General features: G+C 38.5%; 1 protein-coding gene across 9 annotated transcripts in view; it reads right to left on the reverse strand.

The window, feature by feature from the left end:
* Nucleotides 1–246: 246 nt before the first annotated feature.
* Nucleotides 247–22,514, reverse strand: part of LOC125452861 (gamma-aminobutyric acid receptor subunit alpha-4-like) — a 66,146-nt gene continuing 43,878 nt past the window's right edge. For 7 of the 9 annotated variants that reach the window (XM_048531801.2, XM_048531808.2, XM_048531824.2 and 4 more), the window contains exons 9-10: nt 18,561–18,820; nt 1,819–9,468 (exon numbers count right to left, since the gene is read on the reverse strand). In XM_048531801.2, the coding sequence (XP_048387758.1) occupies nt 8,926–9,468; nt 18,561–18,820 (803 nt within the window). In that variant the 3' untranslated portion in view covers nt 1,819–8,925. Of the gene's footprint in view, nt 9,469–10,752; nt 13,740–18,560; nt 18,821–22,514 lie in introns of those variants that run through there. The other 2 variants (XM_059647597.1, XM_048531848.2) reach the window with 2 other exon arrangements.

Consider the following 22,514-nt stretch of genomic DNA (forward strand, 5'->3'; position numbering starts at 1 on the left):
ATTGTCGAATAGATTTTAATTTCTTTACTGCACTAAGCATTATGTTTGATTGTCTACAAGTACGTGAATGATCATTAACAGAAACAGAAAATAATTAAATGAAGTGAGAATGTATGCTTGATAATTATAAGTTATTGACAAACTGATTCAAAAACATTATTTTAGCCAGAGCAAGTAAGTGGAAATGCTTTAGTTTTCGTTTTCACTATTTATTTTGAATATAGAGTATACATAAGTAATGTACAAGCACTCAGGTTAGATCTATTTGCAGGTAAAATTGTAAACTGTTAACATTCCCATGTATGGGTCAATAAAGAATGATTCAATAACATGCAACTGAAAATTACCAAGTTTCTTGATAGGGATACCATGAATGAATCAGTGATCCAATATGACAGGTGCTATCCTTTGTGGTATTATACTGACATCAATTTACAAATAATTATTTCTGCCTCACTTGCTCGAGTGTAAGCTGTTACATAAATAGGGTGCATGAGTCAAAATTAAGTAAATAGAACACTAGTAACAAAACCCATCCAAAATAACATATGCAAAATTGATTAAAAGTACATGATCCTCCCCATGCAATATTCCTATATGCACAACAGTCAGGCATGTTATTTAATGCTCATGGATAAAAGAAGGGCATTTGCCCCTTCTTTCAATGCTCAAAAATGGCAGTCAGCCTTTTTTTGCTCATAATTTGATGAAACCAAAGTTCGTCATTTTGTGGATCCTCCAATATGATATGGTATCTTCACTTTATGGCATTCTGATACATTTTGCATCATTAAAAAAATACAATTGTTAAAGTGACCAAAGAGATATACACTATAATGATTTCAATACATCTAGGAATTCATTTTGCCCGATGACTGGTAGCCCTCCAAAATTGTGGTAACTTTAACATCATTCACACTTACATAGATAAATTCACTAGAATCTGCATATTGCTTGAATAAACCAATGACATTTTAAGTCAAACCCCAAAATTGAAGTACATGAATAATGCATGAAGTTTTTTGCTTGCAAAATAACATTTGTCTCGGGCCTGCACTTTTCAAATACATGGTATGTTAATCAATCAACACAGATAGTCAGTATCGCATTCAAAAAGTACATTTAAAGTGTGAAATGCACATGTTTACATTACATTCTCTTTCATTGTGGCTGTTTGAACTGTCATTAATGTAATACAACGTCTATAAAATGTAATGATACATTCAAAAAAAAAAATAAAGGGCCTGGGATAGTTAAATGCTATAATAACAATCACTTTCAATACTTTATTCATACAATAATTTTATTTTTTTGCAGGGGCTTCATTAGAAGGTAGGTAACAGTGAGGCACACATTTAGTTAACAAGTATGAAAACTTTGGATTCTCAATAGAAGGAATGCAAAGGAGGTTACAGAACATCGTTCTTTAATGACTGAAATCAAGTGAATTAACTTGAAAAGTTTCACCAGTATAATCTTTAAAATCTATTAAGTGATTGATAATGTTACATACATAGGCATTTAACAACATATTTATTCAGAATATTTATACATTTGTATGTACAATCAAATTTCACAGTTCCACAAGACATCAATCTAGATCACAGCCTGACTTAGCACAGAACTTTGCATCAAAACTAGGCATCTGTCAAGGAGTGTACAACACACAGGCAACAGTACGATGTACCACGTGGTTCAAAACATGGAATTGGGTTTCTAGAGTACCCTCAAATCTCTTTGCAGCCTTTGATGTGATTTTTTAAAATTTGTAATACTAAAGCTTGACAAAAGTCTTCCAACAATCTCCCTTCAAAAAATAATTCCCACTCTTCATCCAGATACTTTCCTTTTTTGTTTACAAAGCCCAGTAATTCTAACAGAAAACATGAACCAGCATTTAGGCATCAAACTGGTAACACGATTGTTGTAAAAGTCATCCTGTGAAGTGAAAATGAATTTTTTTAAAAATATGGGATGTGAATTCATTTAGAGTTTTCTGAGAACTGAAAACCATCATAGTAGTTAATATAATTTGTTGAATCTGCCAATAAGTATCAGGAAGACAGTGTAATCTTTAATCTTAATGTGGTAGTGCGGTTATTATATTTCCTCGTATCTGTATATGCATAAACTGGCCATAGTGTATAAACATATTTTTATCTTTGAAATGGAACATATTCCAATTTTTGTCTTTAAGTTCGCAATTATTTCCATAAAGTTATTTTTTATTTGGAATTGTGACTTAACCCATTTAATCATCATATTTTTTGAAGACATATTCAAGCATAAAGATTAAATGAAACTAACAAATACTTTAAAGCGGCCGATGGAACTTTATATGTTGAAATGAGAATTGCTATGGACAGGCAAAGACCTTGAAGAACACAATAACTACTGCTGACTAAGAGTCAAATAATGTTCAAGAAATAAAGAAATACAAGTATAATAAGCAGTGATAAGCAAAAGAACAAGTTGAAATGTTTTAATGTAGTTCAGGTATAATTGAAATAAGCTGTCAAAAAGATTGACGTGCTGGCAGACTTCAAAGAGGCAATTGTCAAGAAATGAAGCAAAGATGGTTTGAAAATTTTGCAAAGATAGATGTCAACTGGAGAAGTGATATTATGGGTGAAACATAACATCATGTGTATGAAAGGATGGATAGCATAACTGAAAAGAAGCTGTTGGAAGCAATTTGTGAATATGATTTTACATTATGCCAACAAACAATAATAATTTGGATTCTGCTATTACTAGTAGCTCAGACAGGTAAATGCTTTCGCAAAGTAGAAGAAATGACATCATATCATCAAATGAAAGATAACTAAGATAGGGACACAACACTAATGATTCCATAAAGACAGTGAGGCACGTATCTTACACTTTTGGGGAACATCTTCCAAACAACAAAATGTTTGCACCCCGCAAACAACCATCCAATTTTCCAGCCTCAAGCTGATTGATGGGAGAAGTCACATTGCAAAGCATTCAGTAATGTAAATTGTTTTGAAACAGGAATTATGAATTAAATCAAACAACCAGCTAACACAAAAGCAAAATACTGGAAATGTAAAGTAAAAACAAAAATGCTGGAAATACTCAGCAGGTCAAGTAGTATCTGTGAGAGGAACAGAATTAATTTTTCAGATCTAAGTATTTCCAGTTTTTTTTGTAGTTTGAACATCCTGCTGATTAGCAAAGAAAGATGCATATCTAAATGTTCTAAGTGCTTAATTTATGAAACCATCATCTCAGTGCTTAGCTGTATTAATAGTGGCAAATATGTTCCTGGGTTAAATGAATGTAAGAACAAAGTATAAATGTGAAGACAATTATTGCTATTGTGAATAGCACTGGTCTGAATCTATCTGATGTTCTGTACTGAGTTCCAGACCTCTAATCATAGGAAGGATACCATTCCCATTGAAAAGGACACAAAGACAAATAAAAAGTAAACCTGGGTGTCAAGGCCTTTAGTTCATATATTAAAAAAACTTTGCATTAGAACAGAAAGAGGTTTGATTATGATGTCTCCTCTCTCATTTTCTCCAAACTAATATGGTTCACTGACATTGACGAGGTCAATTTCTGTGAGATTTTCCATTTCATTCATTGCACGAGTTACAGAGATCTAGAAATCCTGGTACAATAACATAAATGATGTTTGCAGCATTTCAAATGAGTTTTATAAACTTTTATAAAGTCATGCACTGCAGAAACAGACTCTTCGGTCCAACCCATCAATGCTGACCAAGTTTCCCAAACTAAATTAGTCCCACGTAACTGCGTTTGGCCTGTATCACTCTAAACCTTTCCTACTTATGTACCTACCCAAAAGTCTTTTAAATATTATAACTTTACCTGCATCTATCACTTCCTCTGGCAATTCATTCCACACAATTCATTCCACACATTGCCACTCATGACTCTTTTAAATCTTTTGGCTCTCGCCTTAAAGAATGCCCTGTAGTTTTGAACTCCTGTACCCGAGGGAAAAGACCTTTGCTATTCACCTTATCCATCCCCTCTTATGAATACAACAAAGGTAAAGGAAAAACCAACATGAAATACTATTCCTTCATTCTTTTGGCTCTCACTTAATCTATTTATCAGATGGCATCTGCTATCTGGACTGTTAAGACCAGAAAAGAGTCAACTTCTCAGACAGGAGGAATAGAGAGGGGAACTTATGGAGATAATGATGGTTAAGCTGGTTAGCTTAACTCCAATAGTGGGGAAAATGCTTGAATCTATCATCAAGGAAGGCAAAACAAGATATCAAGATAAAAACTGTCCCTATTGGGTGGACACAGCATGAATTCACGAAAGGCAGGTGATGCACGTCTACTTTGTTGGAATTCTATGAAGACATTACTAGCGCAGTGGACAATGGGGACCCAGTAGATGTGATGAATCTGGATTTCCAAAAGCCATTCGACCAGGTGCTGCACAAGAGGCTGCTGCATAAGGGAAAAGTGCATGGTGTATAGGCAATGCATTAGCAAGGATCAAGAATTGGTTAACTAACAAGAAGCAAAAAATGGGGATAAATGAGTACTTTTCTGGTTGGCAAACAGTGACTAGTGATGTGCCTTGGGGATCAGTTGTTGGGACCACAATTGTTTATAATTTACTCAGATGTTTTGGAGTTGGGGATCACGTATAGTATGTCAAAGTTTGTGAATAATACTAAAATGAGAGTAGAGCAAAGTGTGCAAAGGACTCTAAAAGTTTTCAAAAGGATATAGATAGTTTAAGTGAGTGGGTAAAGGTCTGCCAGATAGAATTCAATTTTGGTAAATCATCATCTATTTTGGTAGGAATAACAGTCAAAGGGATTTTACTAATATGGTAAAAATAGCAGCATGCTGCTGTGCAGAGGGGCCTGGGTGTCCTTGTGCCTGAATCACAGAAGGCTGGTTTGCAGGTACAACAGGTAAATAAGAAGGCAAATGAATTTAGTTCTTCATTGCTGGAGGGATTGAGTTTAAAAGCAGGGAGGCTATGTTACAGCTGTATAGGGTACTGGTGAGGCCACACCTGAAGTACTGTGTGCAGTTTTGGTCTCCTTACTTGAGAAAGGATGTACCAGCACTGGAAGGGGTGCAGAGGAGAATCACTCGGTTGATTCCAGAGTTAAAAGAGTTGGCTTATGAGGGCAAACTGAATAGACTGGGATTAAATTCATTGGAATTTAGAAGAATGAGGGGGGATCTATGGAAACATATAAAATTATGAAGGGAATAGATAAGATGGAAGCAGGGAAATGTTTTCACTGGCAGTAAAACAAGAACAAATGGGCATAGTTTCAAAATTAGGAGGACCAGACTTAGGACTGAAATGAACAGGAACTTCTCTACCCAATTGGTTGTGAATCTGTGGAATTCCTTGTCCAGTGAAGTAATTGAGGCTTCCTCATTTAATGTTTTTAAAGCTAAGATAAATAATTTTTGGATAGTAAAGAAATTAAGGGTTATGGTGAGAGGTGAGTAAGTGGAACTGAGGCCATGAAAAGATCAGCCATGATCTTATTGAATAGCAGAGCAGGCTCGAAGGACCAGATGGTTTACTCCTGCTCCTGGTTCTTCTGACCTAGTGATGTAATTAGACAAGGAAAAACCTCAGAGAACCAAGTTGTTTTCTGGGGAATGGATAAGAATCCTGCCGCATATGAATTCAATAACAATCTGGAATTAGGAGTCTAACTAAGAAATCATTGTCAATTGTCATAAAAACCCATCTGCTTCACTGATGTCCTTTAGGGAAGGAAACAGCTGTCCATACCTGGTCAGTTCTATATGTGATCCCAGAGCCACAGCAATGTGGTTGTCTCTTAAATGCATTGAGGGATTGGCTATAGATACTGGTCTTGCCAGTGACACCCATATCCCATGAAGTAATGATTTATAAAAGAAATCAAGGAAAATACATTTCGCAAAAAACAAGTAAGTGAAATGATCTTTCATACAAAGGATAAGTGTTATGAAGGGAGTTGTGGGAGCTCATTAAAGCAAGCATTTACAATGGCTACTGGACTGTATGCATTCCTGAGGAGGAAAAATCTGATATGGTAAGAATGATGCTCAATATGACCGATTTAGAAAAAAATCAGCATCTAATTTCAGGCCTGAAGTCACCAGTTTATCTACACTGGGCACCTGAACATTTACTACATTGGTCACGAGTCATTGAAGAATCCTAAAGACCTATTAGATTCAGCGTGCTAATACAGAATTGCTATGGCAAGGCAAAGACCTTGATCAACTAATAATTACTGCTGACTAAGGAATGGAGTCAAATAATGTTCAAGAAAAATGAAATGTAAGTATAATAAGCAGTGACAAACATAAAATCAAGCTGAAATGTTTTAAAGTGGTTCATGGATAATTGACATTAGTTGTCAAAAAGATTGATATTTCTAGAAGGCTTCAAAGAGGCAATTGTGAAGAAATGAGGCAAAGATGATTTGAAATAAATGTCTATTGGAAAAATTACGTTATTGGTGAAACATAATATTATGGGTGTATTTATTCAAATATCAGAAAGGCCTAGCATCCATTTTATGTTACCACCAGAGATTTACTACTTTCAGGTACAACATTTTTCAGCAATCAATGGGGTGCAGGACATTGGTGCATGAATTGCGCCTCATACTTCTTTATCCAACAGAAAGGGGGCATTGAGATCCAATTTCAATCTGAGTCGTTTTATGGGCTATAAAAATTCCAAAAAAATCTAATTTAATTAAGTGAGATGAAATAAAAGCTAAAATAATATTGTGTTGGTGATCGTTTCTTTTTTGTGGGGCTTGCCCATCCAAATTATCGATTTCACAGTAGAAATTCAGTACAGCCTGCTAATGGTGCAATGGGCTCGAGCTTAAGCTTGTTGTTATATATTTTCCTAATAAACCTGTTAGAGATGGTGTTACACACGTCTGAGTAGGTGGAACTTGAAACTAAGTAACCTGGTTTAGAGGTAGGGATACTACCACTCTGTCACAAAGCACCCATGTGTGTTGATATAAAAAGGTGAGCTTGACGTGCTTTGCAAAAAGAAATGCAATGATTGAGCAATGTACCAATTAACAATATCTAGTCAGCAGGAAGACGTTAACAAACTAACTGGTGTAGAATAAATGAGAACAGGTTTAACCCTGCAAATCTTTGGTAACACCATTGTTGGAATTGAAGACAATTTTGGCACTTTATATTGGAAAAGGCAATTATGTTTTGGAAAGAAGAGAAGCATTTATAACTTTGTAACCTAACATATTAAGTGTGTACAACTGAAACAATTTCGGAAGCAGCCACCTTGAGAAATGAAATGACCTAACTCCTTAAAATACTGAAAGGCACCACTAATGTGATCAAAAGGGACAATTCCTTCCTGATTTTGCTAACTTCTATGGAAATATTGCTATGAAGATAAAGCATAGACACTGTGTAATATTAATGCCTACTTTAAAAAATAATGATCCAGAAATATGTACTACTGAGCTGTCTTAATGACAGAACCAAAGGATGCATATTGGACTTGAAACGTCAACTCTGTCTCTCTCCACAGATGCTGCCAGACCCATTGAGTTTACCTGGCAATTTCTGTCTTCATTTTAGAAATTTAGGCTGCTCCTCCCAGTTCCACAAAAATAAATTCATTGAATTATTTTAGAGATACCATCTTCATAACTAGGCTTTATTAAGTGGTACATTCATGTTGCACAGACCACTCAGCAGGCCAACAAACTTCCTGATCTATGTAGAGTTGCCAAATGGAAAGCTCAAGCAAAAACAATGAAAGAGCAGAAAGAGGACAGTATGTTAACCACGATCTCTTTGTCAAGAGGGAATGTTCCTGTTCCAGGTCGTAGAATCTCCTAAACCATTTGCTTGCTATCAACTTTTCAGGTCATTAACATCTCCTCTCCAAAAAGACAGTGGAATCAGCTGCACAGAAATACATTGTCAATAAAACAAACCACTGAACATCTCAGAGTTACATTTGTCAAGTTCAAAAGCTGCCTGACGTTATGATGTGGAAGTATCACGGGTTTCGTCAAACGTGAATGCAATGAAGAACTGATCTTAGCCTCATGGCTTGACTGTTCCATTTTCGACAGTTTTTAGTTACTCAGTGGTGGCACCTCCTACTTGTCACAGGAAATGAACATAGGTTTACTAATGATGCTCTGGTCTCACCTTACTTTTTCTATATTTGATTTCTATTGAGAATTCACAGGCACTTTTCCAATTGTTAGAAACACACCAACTTGTAAAAATTTTGTTGGTGTCACCAAATATATCTTAGAACAAAATATATTTTTAAATTAATACTAGTTATAAAAATACCAAACTGTAAATTATTTTTCCTTGTTATATTCTGGTTAGCCCGGAAAAGATGACATTGCATGTTAAAATATTTGGACAGCCACAAAATATTTAATCTTTCGTTCGGTGGATCTTCAGGTAGCAGAATTGAGAACTTACTTCATTTGATCACTTGAGTCCAGAGTTAAAAACTGAAATCAGAAAACTCAGTTCTGCTGAAAGGGCTTGGTTGTCACTGGCAACATTACATTTTTCCTTCAGCTGCTGATGAGCTTGCAGTTTTGTTTCTCAGTACTTCTGTTTAGTTTTCTTAAATGCAGATGCTTTTCTTTACATTGCTGATTATCTTCGTATATTCCAACTTTTACTTCTTTATTCAAACCTTAGAGGACGATAACACCAGCTACACACATTTATCCTCAGCAATAAGATATGGTAGTTCTGTCTGCATGAGTACTGTTCAATTGAAATCAGCCATTACTGAGAACCCTGCTATCTATACACATTAGATTAACACACCTTAAATGAAACCCCTGCATTTTTTTGATGGATTGTGAAATGTTCTTACAGATGAGATGATTTTTCTGTAGCAGCAAAATTACATTCCACCCTCCATTTTCTCCATGGTGTCTTTTGAGAGGTAGACTACCCAGTAGACCATGTTAAATGCACCAAATGTAACCGGAAAAAGTATGCGAGCATATTTGTCAATTTTGCTTGTTCCACTATTTGCAGATGAAGCTGGAGGAAGGGCTGGAGCAGATACAACGGCGGTGGGTGAAGAATGCTTTGAGGATTGACCAAACAGTCTGGATGGTAGCAGGTTCTGCTCTAGCGTTGCTCCACATAGGCGATGAACTGGAGTGGGTCTCAATGAGGCTATTGTAGGAGTGCAAGGAGGGGGTGGTGGTGTGCTTCTTGCCAATGGCATTGTAGGGGATGCATGTGCGTGCCCAAATTTACTGGGTGTTGGCACAGAAGACGGTGAAGTAATAGTTGAGGGAGGTACCTGGCCAATTAGAGATGGTCTTGATATTGCACTCTTGTTATCATTCTCCAAGTGGTCTTTTTCAGTGCCAAGATTATCTGATTGCACCAAGAAGTTCATTCTCTTCCTCAAATTACCATTTGAATCAGGGTGCTTCAAGAGAATGGAGAAATAACATTGCTTCAATAGCAGAAAGCATGGATTCATGTTGCATCTAATGGTTAAAAATGACTACGTACAAGTGATTTTGTGAATGCAACAGCAATAATATTTGTCAGCCTAACTTTCTTCATCAGTTAAAGCTAAACTATTTGATCACATTATGCTTTAAAATCTGGATTCTTGGTTACAATCGCGAGAAAACCAACCTCTCCAATATCTTTTCATTCCCGTTTCAAAACTTTGGAAATTGTCTGATTTAGTGCCGCTACATCTTGAACAAAGTTCATTGTTCCACACAATGTTTTTCATCCAATAATTATTGGCTTGCATCAGTCTGTCATAAAATAGAACTATGCCTGACAGAGATAGAAGGAACTGCAGATGCTGGAGAGTCTGAGACAACAAGGTATAGAGCTGGATGAACACAACAGGCCAAGCAACATCTGATGCTTCAGGTCTAGACACTTTTTCAGAAATGGGGGAGGAGAAGGGGGTTCTGAAATTAATAGGGAGAGAGGGGGAGGCGGACAGAAGATGGATAAAGGAGAAGATAGGTGGAGAGGAGACAGACAGGTCAAGGAGGCAGGGTTGGAGCCAGTAAAGGTGAGTGTAGGTGGGGAGTTCAGGAGGGGATAGGTCGGTCCCGGGAGGACGGACAGGTCAAGGAGGCGGGATGAGGCTAGTACGTAGGAGATGGGGGTGGGGCTTTAGGTGGGAGGAGGGGATGGGGGGAGGACAGATTAGAGAGGTGGGTACGAGCTGGGCTGGTTCTGGGAAGCGGTTGGGGGGAGGGGAGATTTTGAAGCTTGTGGAGTCCACATTGATATCATTGCGCTGCAGGGTTCCCAAGCGAAATATGAGATGCTGTTCTTACAACTTTCAGGTGACGTCATTGTGGCACTGCAGGAAGCCCAGGATGGACATGTCATCCCCAACTGGTGATTATAATAACAAAAGACCTAGCAGAACAGAGTACTTGTCAACAGGAAAGGAGCATTTAACTTACCCAAACCGAGGTTTTTGAATACCTAGCATTCAAATCCAAATCAACAAAGTTGACTTCCTGTAAACTGACCAGCTGGATACCAGAGTTGATCACATTAAGAAGAAAGAAAATATTTTAAATTACAAATACATATGCAAACTGTGTAAATTGGTTCAGTGGGGGCCTGAAGGTTACAGACCGGAACTCTCCAATGTTGAATTTTCAATCTGCAGATTTAGAGTCATAAAGTCATAGAGCTGTACAGCATGGAAATAGAAGATTTGGTCCAACTCATCCATGCCAACCAAATATCTTAAACAAATCTAGGCCCATTTGCAAGAATTTGGCCCACATCCCTCTAAAACCTTCCTATTCATATATCCAGATGCCTTTTAAATATTGTAATTATACCCACCACTTCCTCTGGCAGTTCATTCCATACACACACCATCCTCTGCACGAAAAGGTTGCTCCTTAGCTCCCTTTTCAATCTTTCCCCTCTCACCTTAAATCTATGCCCTCTAGCTTTGAACACCCCCACCCCAGGGAAATGACCTCGCCTATTCAGCCTATCCATGCCCCTCATTATGTTATAAACTTCTATAAGGTCACCCCTCAGCTTCTGACGCTCCAGAGAAAGTAGCCCTAGTCTATTCAGGCCCTCCCTATAGCTCAAACCCTCCGACTTGGCAACATCCTTGTAAATCTTTTATAAACCCTTTCAAGTTTCACAACATCCTTCTAATAGCAGGAAAACCTGAGCTGCATGCAGCATTCCAAAAATGACCTAACCTATGTCCTTAAGACACAATATGACCTCCCAACTCCTATATTCAATGCACTGACCAATAAAGGCAAGTATACCAAACACCTTCTTCAATATCATGTTTACCTGCTGATCCACTTTCAAGTAGCGATGAACTTGCATTCCAAGTTCTCTTTGTGCAGCAACACACCCCAAGACCTTACCATTACGTCCTGCTCTGACTTGCCTTTCAAAAATTCAGCACCTCACATTTATCTAAATTAAACTATGTCTGCCATTCCTCTGTCCATGGGCCCATCTGATCAAGATGCCACTGTACTCTGAGGTAACCTTCTTTGCTGTGTACTACACCTCCAATTTTAGTGTCATCTGCAATATTACTAACCATACATCCTATGTTCAAATCCAAATCATTTACATAAATGACAAAAAGTAGTGAACCCAATCCTTGTGGCACACTGCTGATCACAGGCCTTCACTCTGAAAAGCAAGCCTCCACCACCACCCTCTGTCTTCTTCCTTCAAGCCAGATCTGTATCCAAATGGCTAGTTATCCCTGCATTCCATGTGATCTAACCTCACTAACCAGTCTACCAGGATCCATAAAGATCATATCCATCACTTTGCCCTCATCCATTCTCTTTGTTACTTCCTCAGAAAACTCAATCAAGTTATTGAAACACAATTTCCCACATACAAAACTATGTTGACAATTCCTAATCAGTCCCTGCCTTTCCAAATGCATGTAAATCCTGTCCCTCAGGATTCTCTCCAACATGGTGGCTCAGTGGTTAGCACTGTTGCCTTACAATTCGATCTTTGGGCAACTATCCAAGCTATTGAGTTTTCATGTTATCCCTGTGTCTAAGTGGATTTCCTCCAGGTGCTCTGGTTTCCTCTGACAGTCCAAAGATGTGCAGGCTAGGTGGATTGCCATGTTAACGTACCCATAGTGTTCAGAGATGTAGAGGCTAGGTGTATTAGCCATGGAAATATAGGGTTACAGGGAAGGGGTAGGGAGATGGGTCTGGGTGGGATGCTCTTCAGAGGGTCAGTGTGAACTTATTCGGCCAAATGGCCTGTTTCCTCATTGTAGGGATTTTGTGATTCTGTGAACTTGCCTACCACTGATGTTGGGCTCGCTGGTCTATAGCTCCCTACTTTTACTTACCACCTTTTGTAAACAGTAGCACCATGTCAGCCAATGTTCCAACACCTCACCCGTGGCTGTTGATGAGACAAATATCTCAGCAAGCTTAGCTAATTTCAACCTGACGGATGGTTTTCCTTCCTGATTGCTATCACAAAATCATTGGGAAGTTTGAGGCTCAGAGAGAACATGGGAATTTCACAGGAATTGTATTACTGTACTGTTTCTCTCTTTCAAGTGTCACTGAAGAGGTATACAATCGGACTGCTCTAAAAAGGGCATGATATCCTCAAAGGAAAGTTGTTTTCTTTCACAAGGTGCCCTCATGAAGCAGAGTTGCATCTTAGCTAACTGATCCCTGTGGGGTTAACTGTCATAGACTAGCTGCCATTAGTCTTCCCAAGAAATGTGTACATACTGATGAGGCAGCTATACTTTTGGACATTGTCGCATTAGCTTCCTGTAGCTTCAAATCCATTTCAACTCATTTGAAGAAAAATTAGAGCAGAGATTTCAAAAGCTTTACTCGAGTAAAAATTGTACTGATTTTCTTTGAACCACCTAGGCTGTGTAAGTAAGTGTCAACCGTAACCTACAGAAGGAAGTTGCTCTCCTGTGATAAAGCATTACTAATTTTTATTCCATTTACATCAACAGTAAAGATTTTGAATGGATTCTACAGAAAGCCAGTAAACAATCTCTTACAGGCTATGATCAAGATAGAATGAAAAATATCACTCCACCTGTACGTGAATGAATTTATACAGTTGATTATAACTTGCAGAACTTGATGATGGTGATGAACTTAAAATAGATTTACTGTCCCTTAAATGCCAATAAACAGCCCATCACCACTTTCATACACTCGGTGAGAAACCAAAATGTCTGCCTTTTTTAAGCCTTCCTTAACATACAAAGCAGGGATCTGTAAGTGACATAGGACTACCATGGCCAACGGAGGCTAGAGCTGGCTGGAGTGACTTCGGGTGAAAACTGAAACCCAAGTTGCTGCATTCTCATCCTCTTCATCTCAACGATCACAACCTATCCAGAATATACTTTACCGACAACAGGCTGACCTCGGAAATAAAAACAGAAAGTGTTGGAGAAACTCAGCAGGTGTACCAGCATCTGCGGAGAGAGAAACAAAATTAACGTTTCAAATCTAAAATGGCTCGTCTGCAAATTTTTCTCTGGGCTGATCGTATTTGCTGATGCTTGGGAAAAATACATAGGATTGCCACTGTGTTTGATGAAAATGAAGCCTGGCTTCTGGTCACAGTCTTCATGAAAGGCCATGAGTTCACTCCTCATTCAAAACCCATTCAGAAGTTAAAATGAACTTTGTTGACTGATTGTGTCTGTGTACAGAAATATCATAAAGAGATCATCAGAAATAGCTTGTGTTGTGAAGTCATAGTATAACTATTGATCACTAATGCATTCACTGATTTCATATCGAGGATTTACTTTTGAAGGCAAACAATTTTAAATGAACCATGACACTGTTTTAAAATGTCTGCAGAGGCTACCTTGATCTCAACCTGTTCAATACCATGAGGAATTATAAAATAGATATCTAAAAGCATCACTAAGGGATTGAGTTTTATGAAGATAATTGAAACTTACTATGCATAGACATTGGGCTAGAAGTTCTGTTAAATAGCAATCATTCAAAACAAAACAGATGAACTGAAAGTGCAATTAGAACTGAATAAATATGACCTGGTCACCTTTACAGGGACACGGCTGCAGGATTGTGAGGATTAGGACCTGAATCATGAAGGAAACAGGGCATTCAGGAATGATAGGAAACTAGGAAAAAGGGGAGAGATAGTTAATGATGATGTTCACACAATCAAGAGGGAAGACCTCAATTCAGGAAATCAAGATGTGGAAACAATTTGGTAGAGGAGATAAGAAATGCTAAACCCCAAATCACTTGAGGCAATGATGCAGAGGGCTCTGAGCAGGAACCACACAGTGGGGTGAGGAACAAAGGAAAAAAGAGTGAGGGTTTTTTCCATTGTGGCTGGCAAAATATAACTTGATCACATTCTCATTCTCACTTGTATTACGAAAAGATTGCTGGTCGCTTGGCAGTCTTTTTACTGACATTAAGTTTACTCCATCAGGTCATTCACCAAACAGCTCTGCTGTCTGAACAATATCAGTTAAAGATTCTTGAATGGGTTCAAGTAAATCTTACAGCTCATTTTTGTTCTTAGTATTGATTTTTCTCAAAAGCTTTGCTGAGTTTTAGCTTCCCATCTGACTACAGTGAGGACAGGAATATTTTCCAGACTTGCCAACCCTGTATGATCACAGATTCCACAATGCGTTAGAAGACTGTCAATCTCTTTTTAAGATCTCTAGCTACCATACTGCTGACTGAGCTTTAGTCATAAACCCTAAGTGTCTCCAGTGCATTCTTTCCTATGTACCTTCCAGAAAAGATGTTGGGACAACTTGTCTTCTGTCATACTCTAGCAAGCGATGGTGTAATGGTGGTGCTCAGTGTGTTCTCAGCCAAGTTGATAGGCTTTAGGCCTGGCCATCCTTCAATCAGTGAATGGTAATAAACTATGTTTGAGCATCTTTCTTCTCAACCATTTGAAACATTTCTTTTTATAGCAATGTAGGTGACATTCTTTCATTTTGCTTCTGCCATGAATCTAGGAAGTCCAATGAAATCTTCTGTTGACAGCCCCTTGACCAACTGTTTGACAACAGTTTGTTTCTGGATTAGTTGTTCTCTTGGAACTTATGGGATTCCTTCAAACTTTTTATGTAAATGGAGTTCCAAACAAACATGCTCACTCAAATGTGAGGAGTGCTGATTGGCAACTGCATACGCATTTTCAGTTGTCTTACAATCTTTGTGTTTCACTGTAACTTGTAGCATTCAGACGCAATTGACGGTTATTTCACCAATGCCATATATTCTCAGCTCTACAGGCTGTAGCATTTGCTTCCTGAGCCATAGTAACTGGACTAAGAGGATAACGACTTCAGTGGTGAGGTGGCAATGTAACTGGTCTAGCCATCCAGAGTCCCAGACTAATGCTCTAGGCACACTGGATTGAATCCTACAATGGCAAATGATATTGGAAATCAATTTAAAAATCTGAAATTAAAAGGCTGGTATAATGACAATCATGTAATGATTGTTGTAAGTATGCATTCAGGAAACAAAATCTGTCATGTTTACATGATCTGGATTAAATATTGCCTTGACCCAGATTAAGTGCCCTCCGAAATGGCCTACAAAGTCAGCCAGTTGTAGAACTTTTAGGGTTAAGCAATAAATATTGGTCCAGCCAGCAACATTCACATCTCATGAACAAAACAAAAAAAGCCCTCAGTGCATTGGATGTCCATTGACATAAACAAGTTCTGTGAATCCTGGATCATTAGCATCACCAGTTTCACTTTAAATGGTTCGGTTACCTTTTCCAGAGGAGACTGTAGTATTACATTACAGTCTTTGCATTTGTAATCTCTTCATTTTCTGCAACCCAGTAACGGCCACTTTTGCACTCAAAGTTTAATTTTGCAGCAATGCTGTATCATAAGAACTGTCACCTCAAAGAAGTTCAATCAAGGTTTTTATCAGTTTTTCACATATAGTTTTATTGAACAATAGGAAAAGCAATGAAAGAACAAACTGGTAAACTGCATTTTCAGTAGGGATTAAACCAGGGATTCTTTCCACTCTTGTCCTAGGGAGTGTTGCCGAATAAAGACACCTTGAAAGTGGAGTCTGAGGTAGACCGGGTGATGAAGAAGGCATTTGGTACACTTGCCTTTATTGGTCAGCAAATTGATTATCGGAGTTGAGATATCATGTTGTGGGGTTGGAGGGTTTGAGCAATAGGGACAGCCTGAATAGGCTGGGGCTATTTTCCCTGGAGCGTCAGTGGCTGGGTGGTGGCTATACAAAGGATTATAAAATCATGGGGGGCATGGATAGGGTGAATGGCCAGGGTCTTTTTCCCAGGGTTCGGTAGCCCAAACTACAGGGATAGGTTTAAGGTGAGAGGGGAAAGATTTAAAAGGGGCCTAAGAGACAATACTTTTACGCAGAGGGTGGTGTGCATAAGGAATGAGCTGCCAGAGGAAGCGATAGAGGTTAGCACAATTACAACTTTTAAAAGGTATCTGGATTGGTATATGAATAGGAAGGGTTTGGAGGGATATGGGCTAAATTGTTGCAAATGGGACTAGATAAATTGAAGATATTGGTCAGCATAGATGAGTTGGGTCTGGAAGGGTCTGTTTCTGTGTTGTACAACTCTAAGAACACCTTTTGTGTTCTGTACGTCACTGAACTTGAATCTGTTAGAGAGTATTTAATCTTCATCATTGCTTCTCAATATTCTGATTAATGTTATTGCCAGAATTTTTAAAAAATTCTATATCATTGCAATATGACTGGCAATCTGCTGTTCCTTAAAAGCATATTCTTTTAATTCAAAAAAGCAGTTTTAGATTAAATGACATTTATGTTTGTTAAATTCTTTGCAGATTTCCCTTTACTTGCCAGTCTTTTTCAATTCGATAGTTTTACATTGCTTTAATTCTTTTATGGGACGTCAGCATTGTTAGCTGGGCCAATGTTTACCATCAAGAAGGTGGTTGTGAGCTGCCTCTTTGTAGGAAGGCACACATCTGGGAAGAGAATTTTAAGCTAGTGACGCTGAAGGAATGGCAATATATTTCCAAGTCGTGACGGTGAGCGGCTTGGACTTTGCAGGTGATTCTGTTCCCATATCCTTCAAGATGGTAGTGGTCATGGGTTTGGAAGATGATAATGAAGGAGCCTTGGTGAATTTCTGCAGTGAGTCTTGTAGATGGTACAGACTGCTGCCACCAAGTGTGAACAGTAGAAGGAGTGAATGCTTGTGAATGTGTTGCTAATCCAACAGGCTGCTTTGGTCTGGATGGTGTTGCCCACCTTGCGTGTTGTCGGAGCTGCACTCATTCAGGCAAGACGGGAGTATTTCACCACACTCCTGGCTTGAGCCTTATAGATGGGGAACAGCCAGACATTGGGCAGTCAAGAGATGAGTTATTCACTGTACGATTGCTAGCTTTTGACCTGCTGTTTTTGGCAAATGTAACTATATTCCTTGTCCGGTTCAGTTTCTGGCAAATGGTAAAACCCCCTTAAACGCCACGTTGTTGCCAGTGAGGGATTCAGCAATGGTAACATCACTGATTACCATGGGAGGAATGGTTAGATTTGCACTTATTGGAGATGGTCATTGCTGGCACTTATGTTCACCAAATATTACTTGCTACTGATCAGCCCAGACCTGGCTATTGTATAGGTCTTACTGCGTATAGACATGGACAGTTTCAACAATGAGTACAGTGTGCAAAGAATGCATCACTATAAGTCTGCACCAATTTCTTCAATAAAACTCTGAATTATAACTGTGGCAGTTCTGTAATGGCTGACGACTTTCAAGCATATTTAAATTTGTTTCTTTGTAATATTGTTTCTCTGTACTGCTTTCTGGGCTGTCCAACTGTTTTGAATGGTCAGAACAGAGATACTGTAACTTTCTTCTCAGGCTTTCTCACCTTCTGTAGCCAAGTTGGAGTTTTAGCTTTTTTCCCTTGTAAAATGGATGTTTTCTTACCTTTCACAGTCTAAAATGCCAAGCCCTGTTTTTACATCATTCTTTAAACAGAAATATCTCATTGTGTGCTTTTTAAATCTGCTGATCAAGATGTGGCTTAATGACAGTCCCAGTTAATTTACTTCTTTAACTTGTCCTGACCTTTCCTTTTCTGCTGGATTGTTTTCCACTAAATTGTTAAAATATGCTCATGCTCTGCTTAAATAAATTCTGAACTTTTCTAGAATCTGAGGCCCTGATTTAGATACTGATGAGCATTGCTGGCACTGGAATGGAGGTACAAATTCTAGATCCAGGTATCATTTTATTTTCTTTGATGCAAATAAACTCACACCAGAATGGGAAAACCTGGCCTTGGCTTTAGTGGCACACTGGTAAACTCAGTGGGTAGGCGAATATCACATAAGATTCAACCTCCACAACTCTTGTAACTAACAGCGCACAGAACCACTGCTTTAGAAATTATACGTTTTTTAAAAAATTAAAACTTGCACAATTCTGTATCATTCTCTTAACAATTGATAAAGCAGTTACCTGAATCACAACCTCTGAGGCAGACACTGTCTTTATTGAAGTCAATGGAGATGCAGCAGGAGGCTTGGCCGCCCTTTTTTTGGCGTTTTCGGCTTGTATATTTGTGAAGTAGTTAACAGCAGCAAATTCAATCAGAGCAGAGAACACAAACGCAAAGCAAACTGCAATGAACCAGTCCATGGCTGTAGCATAGGAGACCTTTGGCAGAGAATGTCTAGCACTGATGCTTAGTGTTGTCATAGTTAGAACCGTTGTTATACCTTCAATTGAGAAAATATATTATTTTATTCAAAGGGGACTGCAAGCTGGCACTTCAGGCTCAAAACACAGAAAGATTATGAAAAACATTTTTGTAATATGTACATGCAAAGAAACCATTTTATTCTGTATCAAATATCTTTTTTTATTTGTACAGTGTAGGAATAAGAGATGTTGCTGACAAATTTTCCAACAGTGAAATTTAAAATTTATCATGATGTTCAAGCCAAACTATGGGATAGAAAATAACCTGAAGTTTAAAATTATTTCGGACATTCAGTATAATGATAATGTTTACAATAGGATAGACCAATGGCATGTTCACCATTTTACAAGTGTAAACCAGACATCAAAATATTCAAGAGCTTGCAGACTCTGCATACATTTGCAAACAGAAGTGCTACCCACCCACCTGATTCTGGTCACTATCCTGTCAGTATATGTGCAACAGAGTGAAGCTCCTGTCCATCCTTCCTTAAGCCTAATTTGTGGGGTCAATTGCCAAGTTATGGGCAACCATCAGGGTCGGCAAGTGATTAAAAACGCCAGTTGCACCAACCGGAAGCCAACACCCTCCAAAGATGAAATAGAGAACCTTTTAGAGAGTCATAAGATTGGCTAGTGTGTTGGTGGCAGTTGATAACAGATCTACACCTTTTGCGTCATAAGATTGTTTCACTTTTTGAAACTTCACCTGAGAGCTACACTCCCCAGTGCACACCGCATCCGTTTGTACCAGGCTGTGAAGTGGAAGAGGCCTGAGGGAGTGACACCAGAGGGAAATAACTCCGTGTTATTTCCATTCCATCACTAATCACCTTTATTTACAAATGCTAAACCTTTGGCAATAGCACTGCCTCTCACTGAGTCAGACACTCAGGGGATCAAATATCCCTGACATTCACCTTTTTATGTCAGCCAGGCCTCCCTGATTAGATGAGGTTAACAGCTCCAGTCAGGGAACTCATTTACCATGCAGTCCAGCTGGCTGACCACAATCACTATACAGAGATAATAAAATGTGAGGCTGGATGAACACAGCAGGCCAAGCAGCATCTCAGGAGCACAAAAGCTGACGTTTCGGGCCTAGACCCTTCATCAGTCACTATACAGAGTTATCTGGGAGCTGAGAGGAGCAGAGATGAATGGTCCTGGTTCATCCAGACTGCATTCCTTCCAGATCAGCTCAGGATAGGCTGGCACAATCAGCTGGCAGATACTCCTTTTAAGCTTGCAACCAACCAACACTATTGTAAAAATGGGCTGGCATTCTTGCTGCTGCTCATTTCTTCTAGGCCTGATGTAATTATCAATGCCCCTAACCCTCTATCGCCTTATGCATCCACACCAAGTTATGTCAACTCATTCCCACTACGCCACCCTATGTCGTTATACTCATACCCAGCAGTTCCACAAGCCCACCATTCAATCCTCAACTCCTCTACCCGTCCCTACCATAACAATGTCAACAAATTCCACAGTACCCACAGAGTTAGGCTTTCTAAGACTCTGTGCCACAATATGCCCTTATGCAATACCCAATGTCCCAATATCACCCATTAAATCCTATGCTCCACTAGACATCACCATCATGCCACATAGACCCTATTCACCTATACTAGAATACACACAAATCTAGCCCTTTAAAACCCCTATGACACTCCATGCACATTACCACCACTCTGACCGTTATGAAAACTCCTGGTAACTCAAGATAATCAATAGCTCACCCAGACACGTTTGCCCTCTGCCCTCTATGCTATCTCATCTAGTTTGCACCATGGGCAAGCCTTAGAACCTCCACTGGCTTAAGATAAAATTATTGCATTTATTGATGACATTAATATTTAACAATACTTGCATTATTAAAAATCAATCTATTGAAATTGCTTCACCTAACCTATTATGAAAACAAGCATTTCACTGATTAAGGTAGTTCTATACTAAAGCAAACATGTCATATAAGTGGTTACTATCTTATGAAAATAATACCACTTTAAAACCACATGGAGCTGTTTATCAATGTACTGACTTGACAGGATCCCCATTGTGAAAATGATTGGTGGGGAAACCAGTCTTGTCTCAGAAATCCATATTGTCTCATGTCAATGATTACACTGAAATAACTAGCTTTTGAAGAAAAGCTCTACAATTATTATTAGTCAACACTTTGGCACTATTAATAACGTTGACAGTACTTTGGCACTTTTGCATTTCTTTAACAACTTGAAAGTACCAATGAGTTTTTGCATTTACGGACATCAAAATACAGACACTGGACAAAATGGGAAGATTTGTCTATCTTGTGGCCAGAAATCTGTCAGTAAAGGAATAATACAAGTGCACATCCTGTGCAAATTAGAACATGCGCGAAAGGGAATCTTACAAGTATTCAGAATGTAACAAGGCTTTACTCAAAAGAGGGGCCTAGATGAAGAAAGGAACTTGCAATTTGAACTGTAAGTCACAATTTTCACAGGCCACAGATTGTTCTTAAGCCATTAATGCCAGTTAAAGAGAATGTTGGAGTACAAGAAAAGCAAATCAAATCACAAAGTGATATTTTAAGTGAAGGCACACTTTTGAAAATGAAGAGGCACAGGGGAATCACGATTTGATGCTTGGCATTGGGCTCAAGTAAAATGACCAAATCACAACCACAATGTGCATCATCTGCATTGGTCCAAATCAGATCAAGGGGTTGCTCATTACCAATACCTATCTAAGTTGATATTAAGATTCTTGACAGCAAGAAGGCCATAATATTGAGGATATAGTTCATTTTCTAGTGTGAAATGGATCATCCACCTCATCACCACCACACAAACACAACAACAGCTCATTAGCAAATGCAAATCAAAAAGACTTTTGTGTCCCAAAGACTATTTGTGTGCTTAGAGAAAACAGACATATTGAAATTTAATAGATAACTTGAATGTATGTTTGTTGTTTAGAATGACTTAATTGAAATTAAGGTCTATCATTGAAAAGGGAATATTATGCCGTGCTCAATGGTGTAATTATTCTGGTTTGCTCGGTAGTATTATTCCCTGATCGTTGGAAACTTGCTTGATTACTTCAGCCTATGGATGGAGTGAGGGTGTCAAATGATTCCCAACATCGAATTCCAAGGAGGATCTGGGCTTTGAAATGTGAATGTGCTTATGTTGAAGTTCCTGCAATTTCTGAGATATTTTAAAATTATGTAAATAAACTGTTTGGATTAGAATTAGACTCATCTCTGTATCTCTGAGGCCAAAAAAATACACAGCAGCCCAGCAATGACAACATACCTAATCCTAGTCTTCAAATATTCCTTATCATACGATAACATTTACATCATAATTTTGACCTATTGAATAATAAATGAACGGTAGTAGATTCGCCAACTTTAGGTACATTTAAGTCGTCATTGGATAAGCATATGGACGTATATGGAACAGTGCAGGTTAGATGGGCTTGAGATCGGTATGACAGGTCGGCACAACATCGAGGGCCGAAGGGCCTGTACTGTGCTGTAATGTTCTATGTTCTATGGTCAAATAACATTTTATCGTGAAGGAGTACCGTAAACACAGAATATGTTATTTGAATAAGACCAGTCAATCTAAGCATAAATTTTAATAACATTCCATGAACAAGTATCACTCCCTTAAAGAATAAAAATAAAAACAAATGAAGAAAAAAATGTGAAAT

The sequence above is a fragment of the Stegostoma tigrinum genome, chromosome 1, assembly GCF_030684315.1.
Source record: "Stegostoma tigrinum isolate sSteTig4 chromosome 1, sSteTig4.hap1, whole genome shotgun sequence".
NCBI classification, from domain to species: domain Eukaryota; kingdom Metazoa; phylum Chordata; class Chondrichthyes; order Orectolobiformes; family Stegostomatidae; genus Stegostoma; species Stegostoma tigrinum.